The sequence below is a fragment of the Eleginops maclovinus genome, chromosome 3, assembly GCF_036324505.1.
Source record: "Eleginops maclovinus isolate JMC-PN-2008 ecotype Puerto Natales chromosome 3, JC_Emac_rtc_rv5, whole genome shotgun sequence".
Taxonomy (NCBI): domain Eukaryota; kingdom Metazoa; phylum Chordata; class Actinopteri; order Perciformes; family Eleginopidae; genus Eleginops; species Eleginops maclovinus.
Window position 1 is genome coordinate 16,965,595 of NC_086351.1, and position 13,713 is coordinate 16,979,307.

General features: G+C 40.4%; 1 protein-coding gene across 1 annotated transcript in view; it reads left to right on the top strand.

The window, feature by feature from the left end:
• Positions 1-13,713, top strand: part of grb10b (growth factor receptor-bound protein 10b) — a 60,210-nt gene that overhangs the window by 19,542 nt on the left and 26,955 nt on the right. The window contains 3 exon segments of the mRNA XM_063878868.1: positions 1,168-1,264; positions 8,047-8,344; positions 10,513-10,657. Coding sequence (XP_063734938.1) covers positions 1,168-1,264; positions 8,047-8,344; positions 10,513-10,657 — 540 coding nt within the window.

The window sequence follows — 13,713 nt, forward strand, 5'->3', positions numbered from 1 at the left end:
TTAGTCCCATTGCACTCCAAAATCTATTTTCCTACCCGGCCAAGACGGCTGGAACGCAAGACAATACAACGCAAGTTGGGTTAGTTGGTATAGCAGAAGGGTTGGGGGCGTTCATGGACAGAACCATATGCTGACTTTGACCTTCGCCTTTATATCCAATTTAGTGTGGACGTAGGCACCAGTGTAGGCAACCGAGAGGAACGCTTATAACTTTTTCTTCACTGGCAAATCATGGATTCTATATTTTCTAAACTATTCAGCCAAGCCTTTTCTTTGAAGAATTGAGCGGAGTGGAGTTCTACCTCAAGATTAACTCGCACAGTGAGTGAAATCCCTACAAAATGCTAATTTAGTCTTGTTTGTAAAGGTAATTTCAATGTTACAGATGATGTAGAAAAAGGGTTTTAAATGAGAACAAAAACAAAAGTCAAATTTTAGCTTTACATTTTTTAATCCGTCTCTAATGCAACAACTCTGACACAATTAATATAAATCTTTTAAATTCAATTGAAAGAACATGTTATTTTATTATTATTTTTAAAGTGATTGGAAATATGATACGAGTAAGAGAAGTCAAACGAGGACATGGTAAATGGTTAAATGGTATCTTAAAATGTGCTCTGATACACACCTGGCAATGTTCTCACACTGTTTTAAAACAGGCAGTGTAGAAAGACTATCTTAACCTTAAACCTAACCAAGTTGTATTTTCTGTATTGAATAAATAAATAAGATCTTGTAGCATTATGTCCAAATGGGAATAATTTAAAAAAGGGATAATATATTAATTAAAAATATAAACTTTTGAAGGTAAACGCTTCACATCAGATTGAACTAATTCTGCAAGCACTGCTGCCTCTTTAATGTACAACTGCCATGTCCTCAGCCGCTATAAGCACTTAGAAAACTCTATAATTTAATTGTTGCGTCTGGTCTGGATTTAAAAGGGTACCACATCAAATTCTTGAATATGTGACCATTCATTTGGATGTTTGAGCGATCTCTGGATAACCACTTTTCTATCATAAACAAACATGAACCCTTATGTATTGCTTGAAGTTTAACAAGTGCCCTGCAGTGGATTTGTAATTTGTATCTAACAATGAGGATTGCAATATTTTATTTTGAAATATGATTTGTTTTCTTTTTTGCTTCTCTGTCCCACAGCAGGACAATATAGACCGGTCCTCCAATCACAGACAAGCTGACCTTATTGGTCCAAGCTTCCAGCAATCGACCAATCGGGGTTCTCCTAACCATCAAGGTTGGTCCACCACCTTCCATCAATAGAAATGCGTGTATGTGCATGTGTGTTTGTGCTGATGCTTGTACAATAAACTCATCCATTATTCTTGAGTGACATCGGTGTTGTATGACACAGAAGAACATATTTTGTAATGCACTGACGTCAAATTTCATCGATTTTACACAATGTGACATGCCATATGATATTTCATACTCCTGGGACTTACGGTACATTGACTTGCTGCAACGAAAGCTGTGCAGTCTCCATTTATTTTCATAAATAAGACTCCAAAGGTCACAGAAATTACCTGGGATTCTTGTACTATTACTATGGCTTTGTGTGTGCGTGTGTTTCATTACAGTGTGGACAGCGGCTTGCTGCTCATTATTTTCCACTTGGCCGGGGGTGGGTCGAGGGGGATAATATATATTTGGGTCTCTTCCGCTGTAAACATTTCAGCAGTTCAAAGGATGATCTGCATGGACACAGGGTGCCATTATAATTACGCCGTCAATCTAATTGTGCCATACAGGGTTCATCCATGACAATCGGAGCATGAGATTTAAGCACAATATTGGCTCAGCATGGGAGGTAAGGGCGGGGAGTCTGCGAGGACTCAACGAGTGAATTAGAACGCTTGGCGCTGGCATGGGAAATAAATGGAGCAGAAATTACATTGTAATATTTCAGGATCAGCCGGGATGGAGGGAACTCAAGAGGACCAGAGAGACAGACGAAATAATTTAACTAAGAAAGGATTTAGCTTACACTGTCGGAATGAAAATATTTTTAGAGGGATGGATGTTTAATTTTAGTTTTTGTGTTTTTAGTTTGTTAGAAGTCTGGAGCTTGATTCATTTGTGCTGACTATATATATTTTTGTCAGATCTCCTTCCCTGTCTCATTTTATTTTCAAGTAAAAGGTGTCAAATAAGCTACAACTTTTAAGTCTTTTTACCATTTAAGCCTGTTCACCAGCTGTATTACATATCATCCTCATAGTCTGTTCAGCCCCACTACCTGTAGTGTTATAAGTAGGATTATAGTCCTTGCTGTTATTATTAGATTCAAAACCACTTTCCAACAATTAATCTAAAAATTGCACATTATATTTTACTGTGTTGTACGTTTTTTTAATTATTATTATAAGTTGTTTAATTTGGTTTGCCGAAATGCATTATTCTTTAAATAAATAGACGAATGACAAAGCCACATTTTCCCGGGTCGTGGTTTGACACACAAGGCAGTCCTTTCCAGTTACTCACAGATGCGATGTCTCAGGCTTGTACTGTGCAAACGCTGTCTCCTCTCCTCTGTTGTTTTCTCCTTTGCACACGCCAGGGTGACTTCAGTGGTATAGCTAAGTTCATTGTCTATAGGGTTATATAACTCCTCCTCTGCCAAAGGCCACAATTACAATTTAGAAATACTCAAAAATAACTTAAAGGACTAGGCTACATTTAATATTCACCAACCATCATTGAGTCAACAGTTAGCACACCCATCTGTTTTCTTATAAGATATGAGAGAAAGGGGACAGCAAGTGTTAAGATAACATTTTCTTTCAGAAAAGGCAGTTGGCAGTTAGGAACCTGCTCTTTTCTTAGTTCAGGACATCGTGTGCCCTGGGATAACATGACGTCTGGAAAGGGACAGAAAAAGACAAGAGAACAAATTAGAAGAAGAGAAAAGTTGAGTTGCTCAAAGAGAATCTACTACTTTTACTTTATTTTTATTTATGATGTTACTAAACATTCGAGTGATTGGATCCATCATGGGTATAGTTTAGTGGCATAATATTGTGAGACATATCCGGAGGTTATTAACAATTTTTGATTGGCTATTATCTTAGAATGTTTTTTACTAGCTAAATGTGTCTGAGGCGAGGCAGTTGCATCCTGTTCCACGCTGTAGCAGACCTTCTGTTTTTGTGTAATCTTTAGTGAGTTTGTACATGCAGGACATGACATTTTCACCCCTCAGTTTTTTGGTTGCTTATAACTTTATTACAATAAAGACAGAGGGAGCTTGGGATATTTGTTGCCTATTATTTAACTGCTTATAGGTTCTTAGGAGAGGAGTGGTTTATATGTGAGGTATAAATGAACTCCACAATAATGCCTATGGCACGTTTGACATTTTTATCTTGTTATGAATTCCATAGTTCAGTCTGGCCCCAAAACATTGACATTTGCCGAGGTTAAGCATTTATGTGCTACATCAATGCTTCAAATCTTTATTGAAATAGTATGAACAACATGTTGAAAAATATGTAGTTTATGGTACAAGTAAGAGTTGAAACTTGATTTATGATAATTTACCTGGCAAAACAAGCTAAAAGACTTCATTACATATATTTTGCCCTTATTCCTTTACAGATATGTTTCTGTTTTACTGTTATAACCACTTAGCGTTGCACAAGAGGGGTGGAGTGGGTGTTCAGTTACTTTTCCGAATCTTCAGGGGTTTAAATACGGTGCGTGCGTGCCTGCCTGCATGCTGCCTGTGTCATCAATCGGTTAGCCTTACACCCGGGTGAATGACGCAGGCCTTTGTTTGCCTGATTGTGACATACACAGGTGATTATGATCGTATGACTGATAATGACGCAGCATTCCCACATCCATGAGGGATTTTATGGGTTGTTTTTTTGGAAGAAAACAGCTCAGCCAGTCCCTATCCCGAGGCCAAACTAGGTCAGATTTTGAGGGGAACCATGTTTTCTCCAACTAGCCTGTGGTTACATGTCTCCCCTTGTGTTATTGATGGATGATGAGTACATGATTTGTTCGACTAGCATAACCAGATAAAAATGGTTAAGTTTTGGTTGATTTAGTTGTAAAAAGAAACCATTTGTTGATATGTTTGTTTTGGTTATGTGTCTCTGTTCTGTCTTACAAGTACAGTGGGGCAAAAAAGTATTTAGTCAGCCACCAATTGTGCAAGTTCTCCCATTTAAAAAGATGAGAGAGGCCTGTAATTTTCATCATAGGTACACTTCAACTATGAGAGACAGAATGGGGGAAACAATCCAGGAAATCACATTGTAGGATTTTAAATGAATTAATTGGTAAATTCCTCGGTAAAATAAGTATTTGGTCACCTACAAACAAGCAAGATTTCTGGCTCTCACAGACCTGTAACTTCTTCTTTAAGAGGCTCCTCTGTCCTCCACTCGTTACCTGTATTAATGGCACCTTTTTGAACTCGTTATCAGTATAAAAGACACCTGTCCACAACCTCAAACAGTCATACTCCAAACTCCACTATGGCCAAGACCAAAGAGCTGTCAAAGGAGACCAGAGACTAAATTGTAGACCTGCACCAGGCTGGGAAAACTGAATCTGCAACAGGTAAGCAGCTTGGTGTGAAGAAATCAACTGTGGGAGCAATTATTAGAAAATGGAAGACATACAAGACCACTGCTAATCTCCCTCGATTGGGGCTCCACGCAAGATCTCACCCCGTGGGGTCAAAATCATCACAAGAACGGTGAGCAAAAATCCCAGAACCACACGGGGGGACCTAGTGAATGACCTGCAGAGAGCTGGGACCAAAGTAACAGAGGCTACCATCAGTAACACACTACGCCGCAGGGACTTAAATCCTGCAATTCCACACGTGTCCCCCTGCTTAAGCCAGTACATGTCCAGGCCCGTCTGAAGTTTGCTAGAGGGCATTTGGATGATCCAGAAGAGGATTGGGAGAATGTCATATGGTCAGATGAAACCAAAATAGAACTTTTTGGTAAAAACTCAACTCGTCGTGTTTGGAGGAGAAAGAATGCAGAGTTGCATCCAAAGAACACCATACCTACTGTGAAGCATGGGGGTGGAGACATCATGCTTTGGGGCTGTTTTTCTGCAAAGGGACCAGGACGACTGATCCGTGTAAAGGAAAGAATGAATGGGGCCATGTATCGTGAGATTTTGAGTGAAAACCTCCTTCCATCAGCAAGGGCACTGAAGATGAAGCGTGGCTGGGTCTTTCAGCATGACAATGATCCCAAACACACCGCCAGGGCAACGAAGGAGTGGCTTCGTAAGAAGCATTTCAAGGTCCTGGAGTGGCCTAGCCAGTCTCCAGATCTCAACCCCATAGAAAATCTTTGGAGGGAGTTGAAAGTCCGTGTTGCCCAGCGACAGCCCCAAAACATCACTGCTCTAGAGGAGATCTGCATGGAGGAATGGGCCAAAATACCAGCAACAGTGTGTGAAACCTTGTGAAGACTTACAGAAAACGTTTGACCTCTGTCATTGCCAACAAAGGGTATATAACAAAGTATTGAGATGAACTTTTGTTATTGACCAAATACTTATTTTCCACAATAATTTGAAAATAAATTCATTAAAAATCCTACAATGTGATTTTCTGGATTTTATTTTCTCATTCTGTCTCTCATAGTTGAGGTATACCTATGATGAAAATTACAGGCCTCTCTCATCTTTTTAAATGGGAGAACTTGCACAATTGGTGGCTGACTAAATACTTTTTTGCCCCACTGTATATTGCCTGTTCTTAGCTTGTGTATGGCCACGTATGAACCCATAGCTCTTTAGCTCTGCAGGCTAACTATAAGTAGCTGCTCCAGCTTACATGTCACTATTAATACCGCCAGATTAACCACCTGTGATTTACAGCCACCTGTGATACAGCTACAAGACATGTTTTCAGGAAAAGCTCCACAAAGGCGACACTTTAGGTTCATAAGGTAGCTTTCAGCATCAGTGCTAAAGACAAAGCTATGCAGATGCATGCAATGATGGGGATGTTTACTACCCAGCTCAACTGTCTCTCTTCATGTTGTTGTTGCCTCTGGAACATTCTTTTATTTAGAAAAAAGTAGTTCCATGGGAAACTGATTCCATCCCAGGCTTAAGGGCTCACTTTGAAGCCAGTGCTTTTAAAACTTTATGTCAATCAAATGCTTTTTCCCAACGTCAGCTTTCCGCTGAACAGTGGGACTTTAGAGTGGCATGACCCTCACAGCACCTTGCAGGATCCAGCTGTCAGCTGTCCTGCACACTGAGCTGTGGGGAAATGTCATGAGTCACAAAGTGCAGGGCACATTTTAACCCTGTAGTTCTGATGGAACGACTGCATGATAAAAGTTAAATTGAACATCCAACCAATGTGCTTTCTATTTACAAACATGCTTTCAAACTGTGTTGTCCTTTGAACCTAAAATTGCACCAATTATTTGCTTCCTAACTGTATTCATGGGCCGTTTAGAGAATGAAATGAAAAATAGCTGGTTTGAATTTAGAAACAACGGGTAAAATAAATATAAAGAGTTGATTTATTTATCTTTCAAAGAGGTTTCCGTTTGTAATAGTCTTGACAAGGACTAAAAGTTAGTTCACTCATTTAAATTAAGTTTAATCATTTGACTTTGCTATGTAAAAACGGTAATCAAACTAAGTTTACATTCAGACTACACCTTTTGGCTCAAAAATCTTTACTTTTCCCTTAAATTTAATTACCTTTTATCATTTGTTCACATCTATTTCTTATGGATGGGTTCAAATCCGGCTCTGGAGAATTTGCTGCATGTAATCCCACTGTCACCTAATTTTTACTCTGTCTCCACAATACGGTAAGAGCACAACAAATATTTAAAAATAAATAATGACCTGATCAGATAGTTCTCTTACCATTACTGTAAATAGCAATTCAATTTAACTATAGTCTATTATTTGGTTACAATGTAATGCATGTCATTTAAATCTGCCTGTAACACTTTTAATGAATATGTGAGATCATGTCCGTTTGAGATCCCCTACACTTTACAATTAGAGCCTGTCCCCCCCTAGTGGTTTACTTGTGTCCTACAGTACAGTTGGCAGGATCTGGATGATCAGAGATTTGATGATTAATTCATAATAGAGAATTATATATCATAAGATGAGTCGACACTGGAGATTGTAATTCAGAAAGAGCTAAGTTATGCACCCAGTTTAACCCAATGATAAAACTTTCATAGCGTGAAGCAATTAGAGAGAGATCTTCCCTTCAATTGTGCTCACTTGAAACTTCGATACAACATGCTCCCTTCGGTTGAAAAAAAATCTCTTCATGAATTTAAATGAGCCTAGAGCCTTTCACTGGGGCTTTGAGGATAGATTCCACTTCTGAAAAGAATCCTGTTTTTAAAGGCCTTTTAAAAGCCCAATATTTAATGCATGCTGTGAAGTCGAAGCAGATGCTTGCTGTGCCATGCCTTCGCTGTGAACCCCAGCGGTGAGAGTTGAAAAGTGTTAAGGGCAGGTTGGAGCTTGTACCTGTTAGCCCTGGAGATTTGGCTCACAGAGGAGCACACTGTACACAGTTAAGAAAGTGTGTGTGTGTGTGTGTGCGCTTGTGTTCTGTGTGTGCCAGTTTTTTTTTTTTTTTAGTATTACTCAGAATCAAGGTGGTGCAAACAAAATGAGGTCAAGGGTTGGAATCTGGCCACAATGAAATGATAGAGATACTAAAATAGAAAGGGAAAGTCCCAACAATATCCAGGGACTTTCTTAGTTTTAGTGTGTGCCTCAACTATTTGAAACCAAAACAGAAAGCATAGAGGAATTTCATCTTTCCTTTTATTGTGTTTTATTGCCTTTCGGTTTAGATGTTCCCCCAAGCTTTAGCGTTGTGTTTTCTGCTCCACCATGTCATAACGCCTTTCTCTGCCCTTTTTTAAAACCTACTTTTGGTCTCTTAAGCATTTGTTGCAGTCCTCTTTTTAGGGATATTTGACTGCTAGTTACTTTTAACATTATTTAGTAATGCGTTCCCTTTCTATATATCTCCTCCAGAGGATGATGTCGATTTGGAGGCCCTGGTGAATGATATGAACTCTTCGCTGGAGAGCCTGTACTCCACCTGCAGTGGTCCACAGACAGAGTCCACCCCACTGCTGCACAATGGACAGACCTCTTCCCCGCACCAACAGCACCATCACAATCAGATGCAACACAACCAGCCTCGGCAGGGTCAACACTCACACGCTCTAAGCCACGTCTCCACGGAGCCTCCGTCCTCTTCCCCGTCGTCTGCAGACTCCCCACAATCGAGCCTCAGGCGGTCACAACCCATGCACATCCTCGCTGTCAGGTAGGGGCTTCTGGAGTGAATGCTGATATACATTTTCTTAATATTTCTTTGCCCACTTTAACAGCTAATAGTTGGATTGGTTGCAACAGACTACTCTGATGGACAGCACTCACTTTATATGCAACAAAAATGTACGTAAAAATGTCTTGGCTGAAGAATGGCATAATGATGGTCCTTCAAAACACAATAGTTTAATCCACATGAATGTTGGTATGACATGAAGAGTCTGTATATCAGGCTTTGAATGACTTCAAATGGCTTTGAAAATGGCTTTTGAAGTGCTCTTGAGCGAGACATACATTTTCCTTGCATCCAAATGTTTCATACGTAAACTTAGGTTTGTTTTGATGCAACAGGAAAATGTGTGATAATAAGTGCAGCATTGTGTTGTGCGTGTTAAGTGACTCAAAAGAGTAAGGTGTTTTTCAGCTCAGTTTTTATTTAATTTAAAGCGGTCAATAAACAGTTTATCAACTAAATGATTTGGTTATTCATACAGAATAGTCACAGACCAATCAATTAAATATAATACAAATAATAAATAATACAAAATTGGCTCAGCCTTTGTTGTATTTATTTAACACATGGTTGGTTTGAATTTTTCATAAGTCTTTCCTCAGTAGAATGTTTGCACTCCTCAGGTGTTTCACAGTGACATCAAACGCATCTCAGGCGCCACCAGCAGTTAAAAATGTAATTAAGACTTCAAACATGCACTCAGAAGTATGGCACCAAACTTAAAGCTAACTCCTTCCAGCTTCATACATTTGCGCACACACACACACACACACACACACACACACACACACACACACACACACACACACACACAAACACACACACACACACACACACACACACACACACACACACACACACACACACACACACACACACACACACACACACACACACACACACACACACACACACACACACGAAGAGCCTCTTTTTTTTTTTCTCTTCACATCCTCTCACTCCCCACTATCATTCCTCACCACCCACCTTCCAAATAATTGGGCATAACGTTTCCTCCCTGCTCAAAGTCTGTAGCCTTTGAATGACCCGTTCCTCCTTGTCACTCCCTCTTTGTCTCAAACTACACCAGCAGGAGGAGAAAGGTAAAAAATCTCATTTATTTTAGTGCCAAGTACAAATATCTCTCAATTTGAAGAGTACTAAACAATGTTTTCCCTAAGGCTGTTATTGTATGCATTCAAAAGTAGGATTGCACACACACACACACACACACACACACACACACACACACACACACACACACACACACACACACACACACACACACACACACACACACACACACACACACACAAAGTCTATGGATGGATGCATACATTTAGTGCACATAAACACAGCAGAGCTGGTGTCAGCTCCTATTATTCGCCTTTGGAGTATATGAGAGGAACAGAGGAGGGATGATCAGGTAATGGTGTCTTCTGTCTTATGAGATCTCTCTCTCTCTGTCTCTCAAACACATGCTATGAAGTTCTTATTATTCAGGGCTGACCTCCGAATAACCCTGTTCTCAAGCTCAGATGGGACAACATCAAAAGGCCTGTTCCCTTTTGAACTCGCTGGTTTCTACAGAGAGACAGTTTGACAGAGAAAGAGAACGAGACTAAGAAAAAGAGTCTTCCACAGTGATTCTCTGAGCTAGCTGTCTAGATAGAATTTCACAAACTTGCTTGAGTGAATCCTTGAAAAGTTTATGATCAGCTGTCAAATCCTCATTCCTCTCCCAGGCCGTGAGCTTTACTGTACTGTATGTGCCTAATTAAAAAACTGCTTTAAAGCGATGTCATAATTTAATATTGATGTGTGATGAATATTGCAAACAATTATCTGGCACATTGCGGGGGTCTGTGATTTTCACTTGCTGGCAGACCGTCATTACGGTTAGATCAGATGGAAACAGACATGAGCCTGGATACTGTACGGCAATGCTTTATTTATTCCTCTCTCTGCGCACATATTTCACATGTGTCAGCGGCTCTTAATTCAAAGTTCTCCCATCTCACTTTTCAAAAGGCTGTTTTAGGTCACAGCCTTAGACTTCAGTTCATCGTTGATTTTGTGAACGCACGCTAATGCTAAAAGTATGTTTGACCACGGTATGAACGTTCCTCTGTGTTGTGTCCTTTATCCAGGAGGTTGCAGGAACAGGAGCAGCAGCTAAGGACATCATCTCTCCCTGCCATCCCGAACCCTTTCCCCGAGCTCTGCAGTCCAACAAGCTCCCCTGTCCTCAGCCCTGGCTCTCTACCTCCGGGTGAACCCTCCACTGGCACATATGTAAGTCCAACCCCGCTAAAACACACTGTAGAAACCTTTCAGGAACTTTCCAGGAATTAAGGTTTAATTTTCGCAGCAGGCCTCTTTTGGGTTTCATATTTTACAAGGCGTTATAATATCGTGTGGTTGAACTTGATACTAAACATTGTTTTCATACAATATGGGAGACCTTGTCAGAAAAACAGGATATGAGACATCAGCTGATCTGCTTTTATAACTGAGTCGTGTGATTCAAGATATTTGTTTTGATTCATGCTGTATTTGAATATCGTAAATCAGCTGTGTTTAGCGGTCAAGTGTGTTGGACTTAAGCGTTTAGGAATTTTCCATGGTCTACATCTGCCCCATGTTTTGCTCATCCGAAGCATGCTGATTGCTTGCATGTGATAGTATGGCGCTGGTGTGTGTGTGTGTGTGTGTGTGTGTGTGTGTGTGTGCGAGAGAGTTTGCGGCTTTGTTTGAGAAAAAGAAAAGAGCGAGGTTAGGAGTGGAGGAGCGGAGCATGTGTGCGTGTTTTTGCGTGAGTGTGTACCTGAGCACATGGCTGCATTTCTGTGCAGCCTGTTTGCATTTGTGAGTTCATGTGTTGACAAAGATTTAGAGACTTGTCTCTCTATTCCTGGAAGGCGGAGTCCCCCATCGTCGCTTTTAATGATCTTCACATGGGGCCAGCCAATGCTGCTTACAGTAACATACCAAGTTACAGTAATGTGAGGGCAGACTATTTCTCATAAATACTCTCCCTTGCTATGATCCTGGCGTGTTCTGGTCATGGCTGTTATGTTGCGAGATCAGAAAGCATTTCCAGTTAAGTCTGACTTTAATACGACCTACATAAATCACTTGATCAAGAGATAAATCGATCGCATCCGGTAAATGCTTGAAGAATTGGGAAGTTGTGGCTCTGAATTACCCTCTATGACAAAGTTGGACAAAGTACTGAAAGATTAGATTTAATTGTAGTCTTCATGAGCAGCAAAGGTATTTCCTTCTCTGTGGGAATGTCACAGGCTTGAATCACAAGCTGTGGCACACATTCAACACTGCGTGGTAAATCTCAGTTCATACGGTAAAGAGGTTAAAGATTAATGCCTTACTAAAGGGTTATGAGTTCTGCACTGATTACTAGCTGTTACATAACTTTGGCTCTGTACAAGTAAAGCAGGCGTGTCTGGTAAATATTGGGAAACCAATTTATTAGGCTGGGGGACCTGTTCGGGATGTGAATATTGTTGGTTTTTGGATTCCCAGACGGCTTGTTAAGAGTGCAGTTTAAACCAGGAAGTGGAGTGGGGGATTAAAATAGGTGCAGGGGGAGTCGGAGATTAGAACTGGAGATAAATTATTTCTGTGCTGTTTTTTTGCCCCTCATCATAATTTGAGACTACTAGATCTGTCGTTGACATGCATATTTTAGCCTTACATAAAAATGATCATTTATTGTTCCCCCAGGATGACTTTAAATGTAACATTTATTGTTGGTGTTAGTGGAGAACTCAGACTTACGTGAACACACACTACTTTGTTTTTCTTTTTTGTGTATGGTCAATTGTTTGTTTTTGTACAATCAGATTGTTTCTTATGATTTTAGTTACAAGAAGTTATTTGTTTGGTCAGCCATATTAGAGAATAGCAATTCTTACAAGGATGCTTCCCATCATCTGTTGAAACACTGACATGCTCAGAATATACTCAAATCTACACATGTACATACATGTATGTATGGCATGGACTACCAAACTTTTGCAACATAAACAATGACGAAGAGAAAGATCCGTGGAAAATGTAATTGTCTTTTTGTGTTCTCGTTGCACACCCTGTGCTCACACTCCATGTAAACTTTTGTGAGTGTGCTGTGCATTCAGCCACCACGCATATTATATGATGTATTTGTTTTTTAGAGGCGTGTTTGTCTCTGTGAGGTCTGTAAACTATTTACAGCATTGGCTCTGTCTATCCATTGTTGATGGCAATGGAAGGAGTGGAAAGTATGTCTCATTGTGGTTGTTATTCAGTGAAAATTCAATTCAGCACCTTTCTGTTTAAAAAAAAAAAAAAAGCTTCTCATCGCAGACATGTGCTTTTGGGGTCCCGCCCCTGAGGCATGTGAGACAGGGCTAACACTGCTTTCTTGCAAACAAATATTCCAGCCATCAGGGTTTGGTGGTGGTCTGTTTAGTTTGACAAGTGTGATGGTGAGCATGTTAATCATCCATTGTCCACCCGCACTGAAAAACCTGTAAATCATGACAGTTTTTTACCAATGTGCTCTGTTTGGTGCTGATTATCATCCGTTCACATATCTCCTTGTCAGCCTGTCTGTCTGTCTTTATGTACCCCTCTCCCTGCCCTCCAATCCTCCAGCCAGCCTGCTGCTGAGAAGTTTCTCTGTTTAGTTTACAGAATTTTCCAACCTCCAGGCACTTTCTGCCTCTCATACCTCTGTCCCTCTGTTCCTCCTTACCTCACTCCTTGGCCTCTGTGCAGAAGGCATGAGGACGCAGCGCTGGGCTGTCAGGAATCACTGGGCAAGCTGTTTGACATGGCCATACCACTCCAAATTACCTCACTTTCCTCTCGCTCCTGTCTTTTCCCATTTCCCCTCCCTCTGCCAGTTTGTCCTTTAGCTGTACATTCCTAAAGCGGAAACTCTGTAATACAGACACAGTTTGCCCAGTGATTTGAAATAAACGTAAATAAATGGCAGTGCAAGGTTATGCAATGCAGTTCTGCAGAGTGCCATGGTTAATCTCTTAGCAGTTCTGAAGTGCATCATCAATGAAAAATACAAGGCTTCATCAGAATGAACACAGTTAGTTAATGTTGGAGCTGCAGGATGATTAAGAACATTGAACAAGGAAGCTGCCATCTATGAACACTGGCACCAGTCCAGTGTGTTATGTGTGAAATTGTGCACAGATGGACAATATCCTTGGAAATACTGACTTCCTGTGCCCACTAAAGAATTACTACAAACAAAATGTGGGCTTTATGAAATTCTAAAACTCCATACATTCCATATAGAGCCAACTGGTATTACAACCAGGCTACATTTA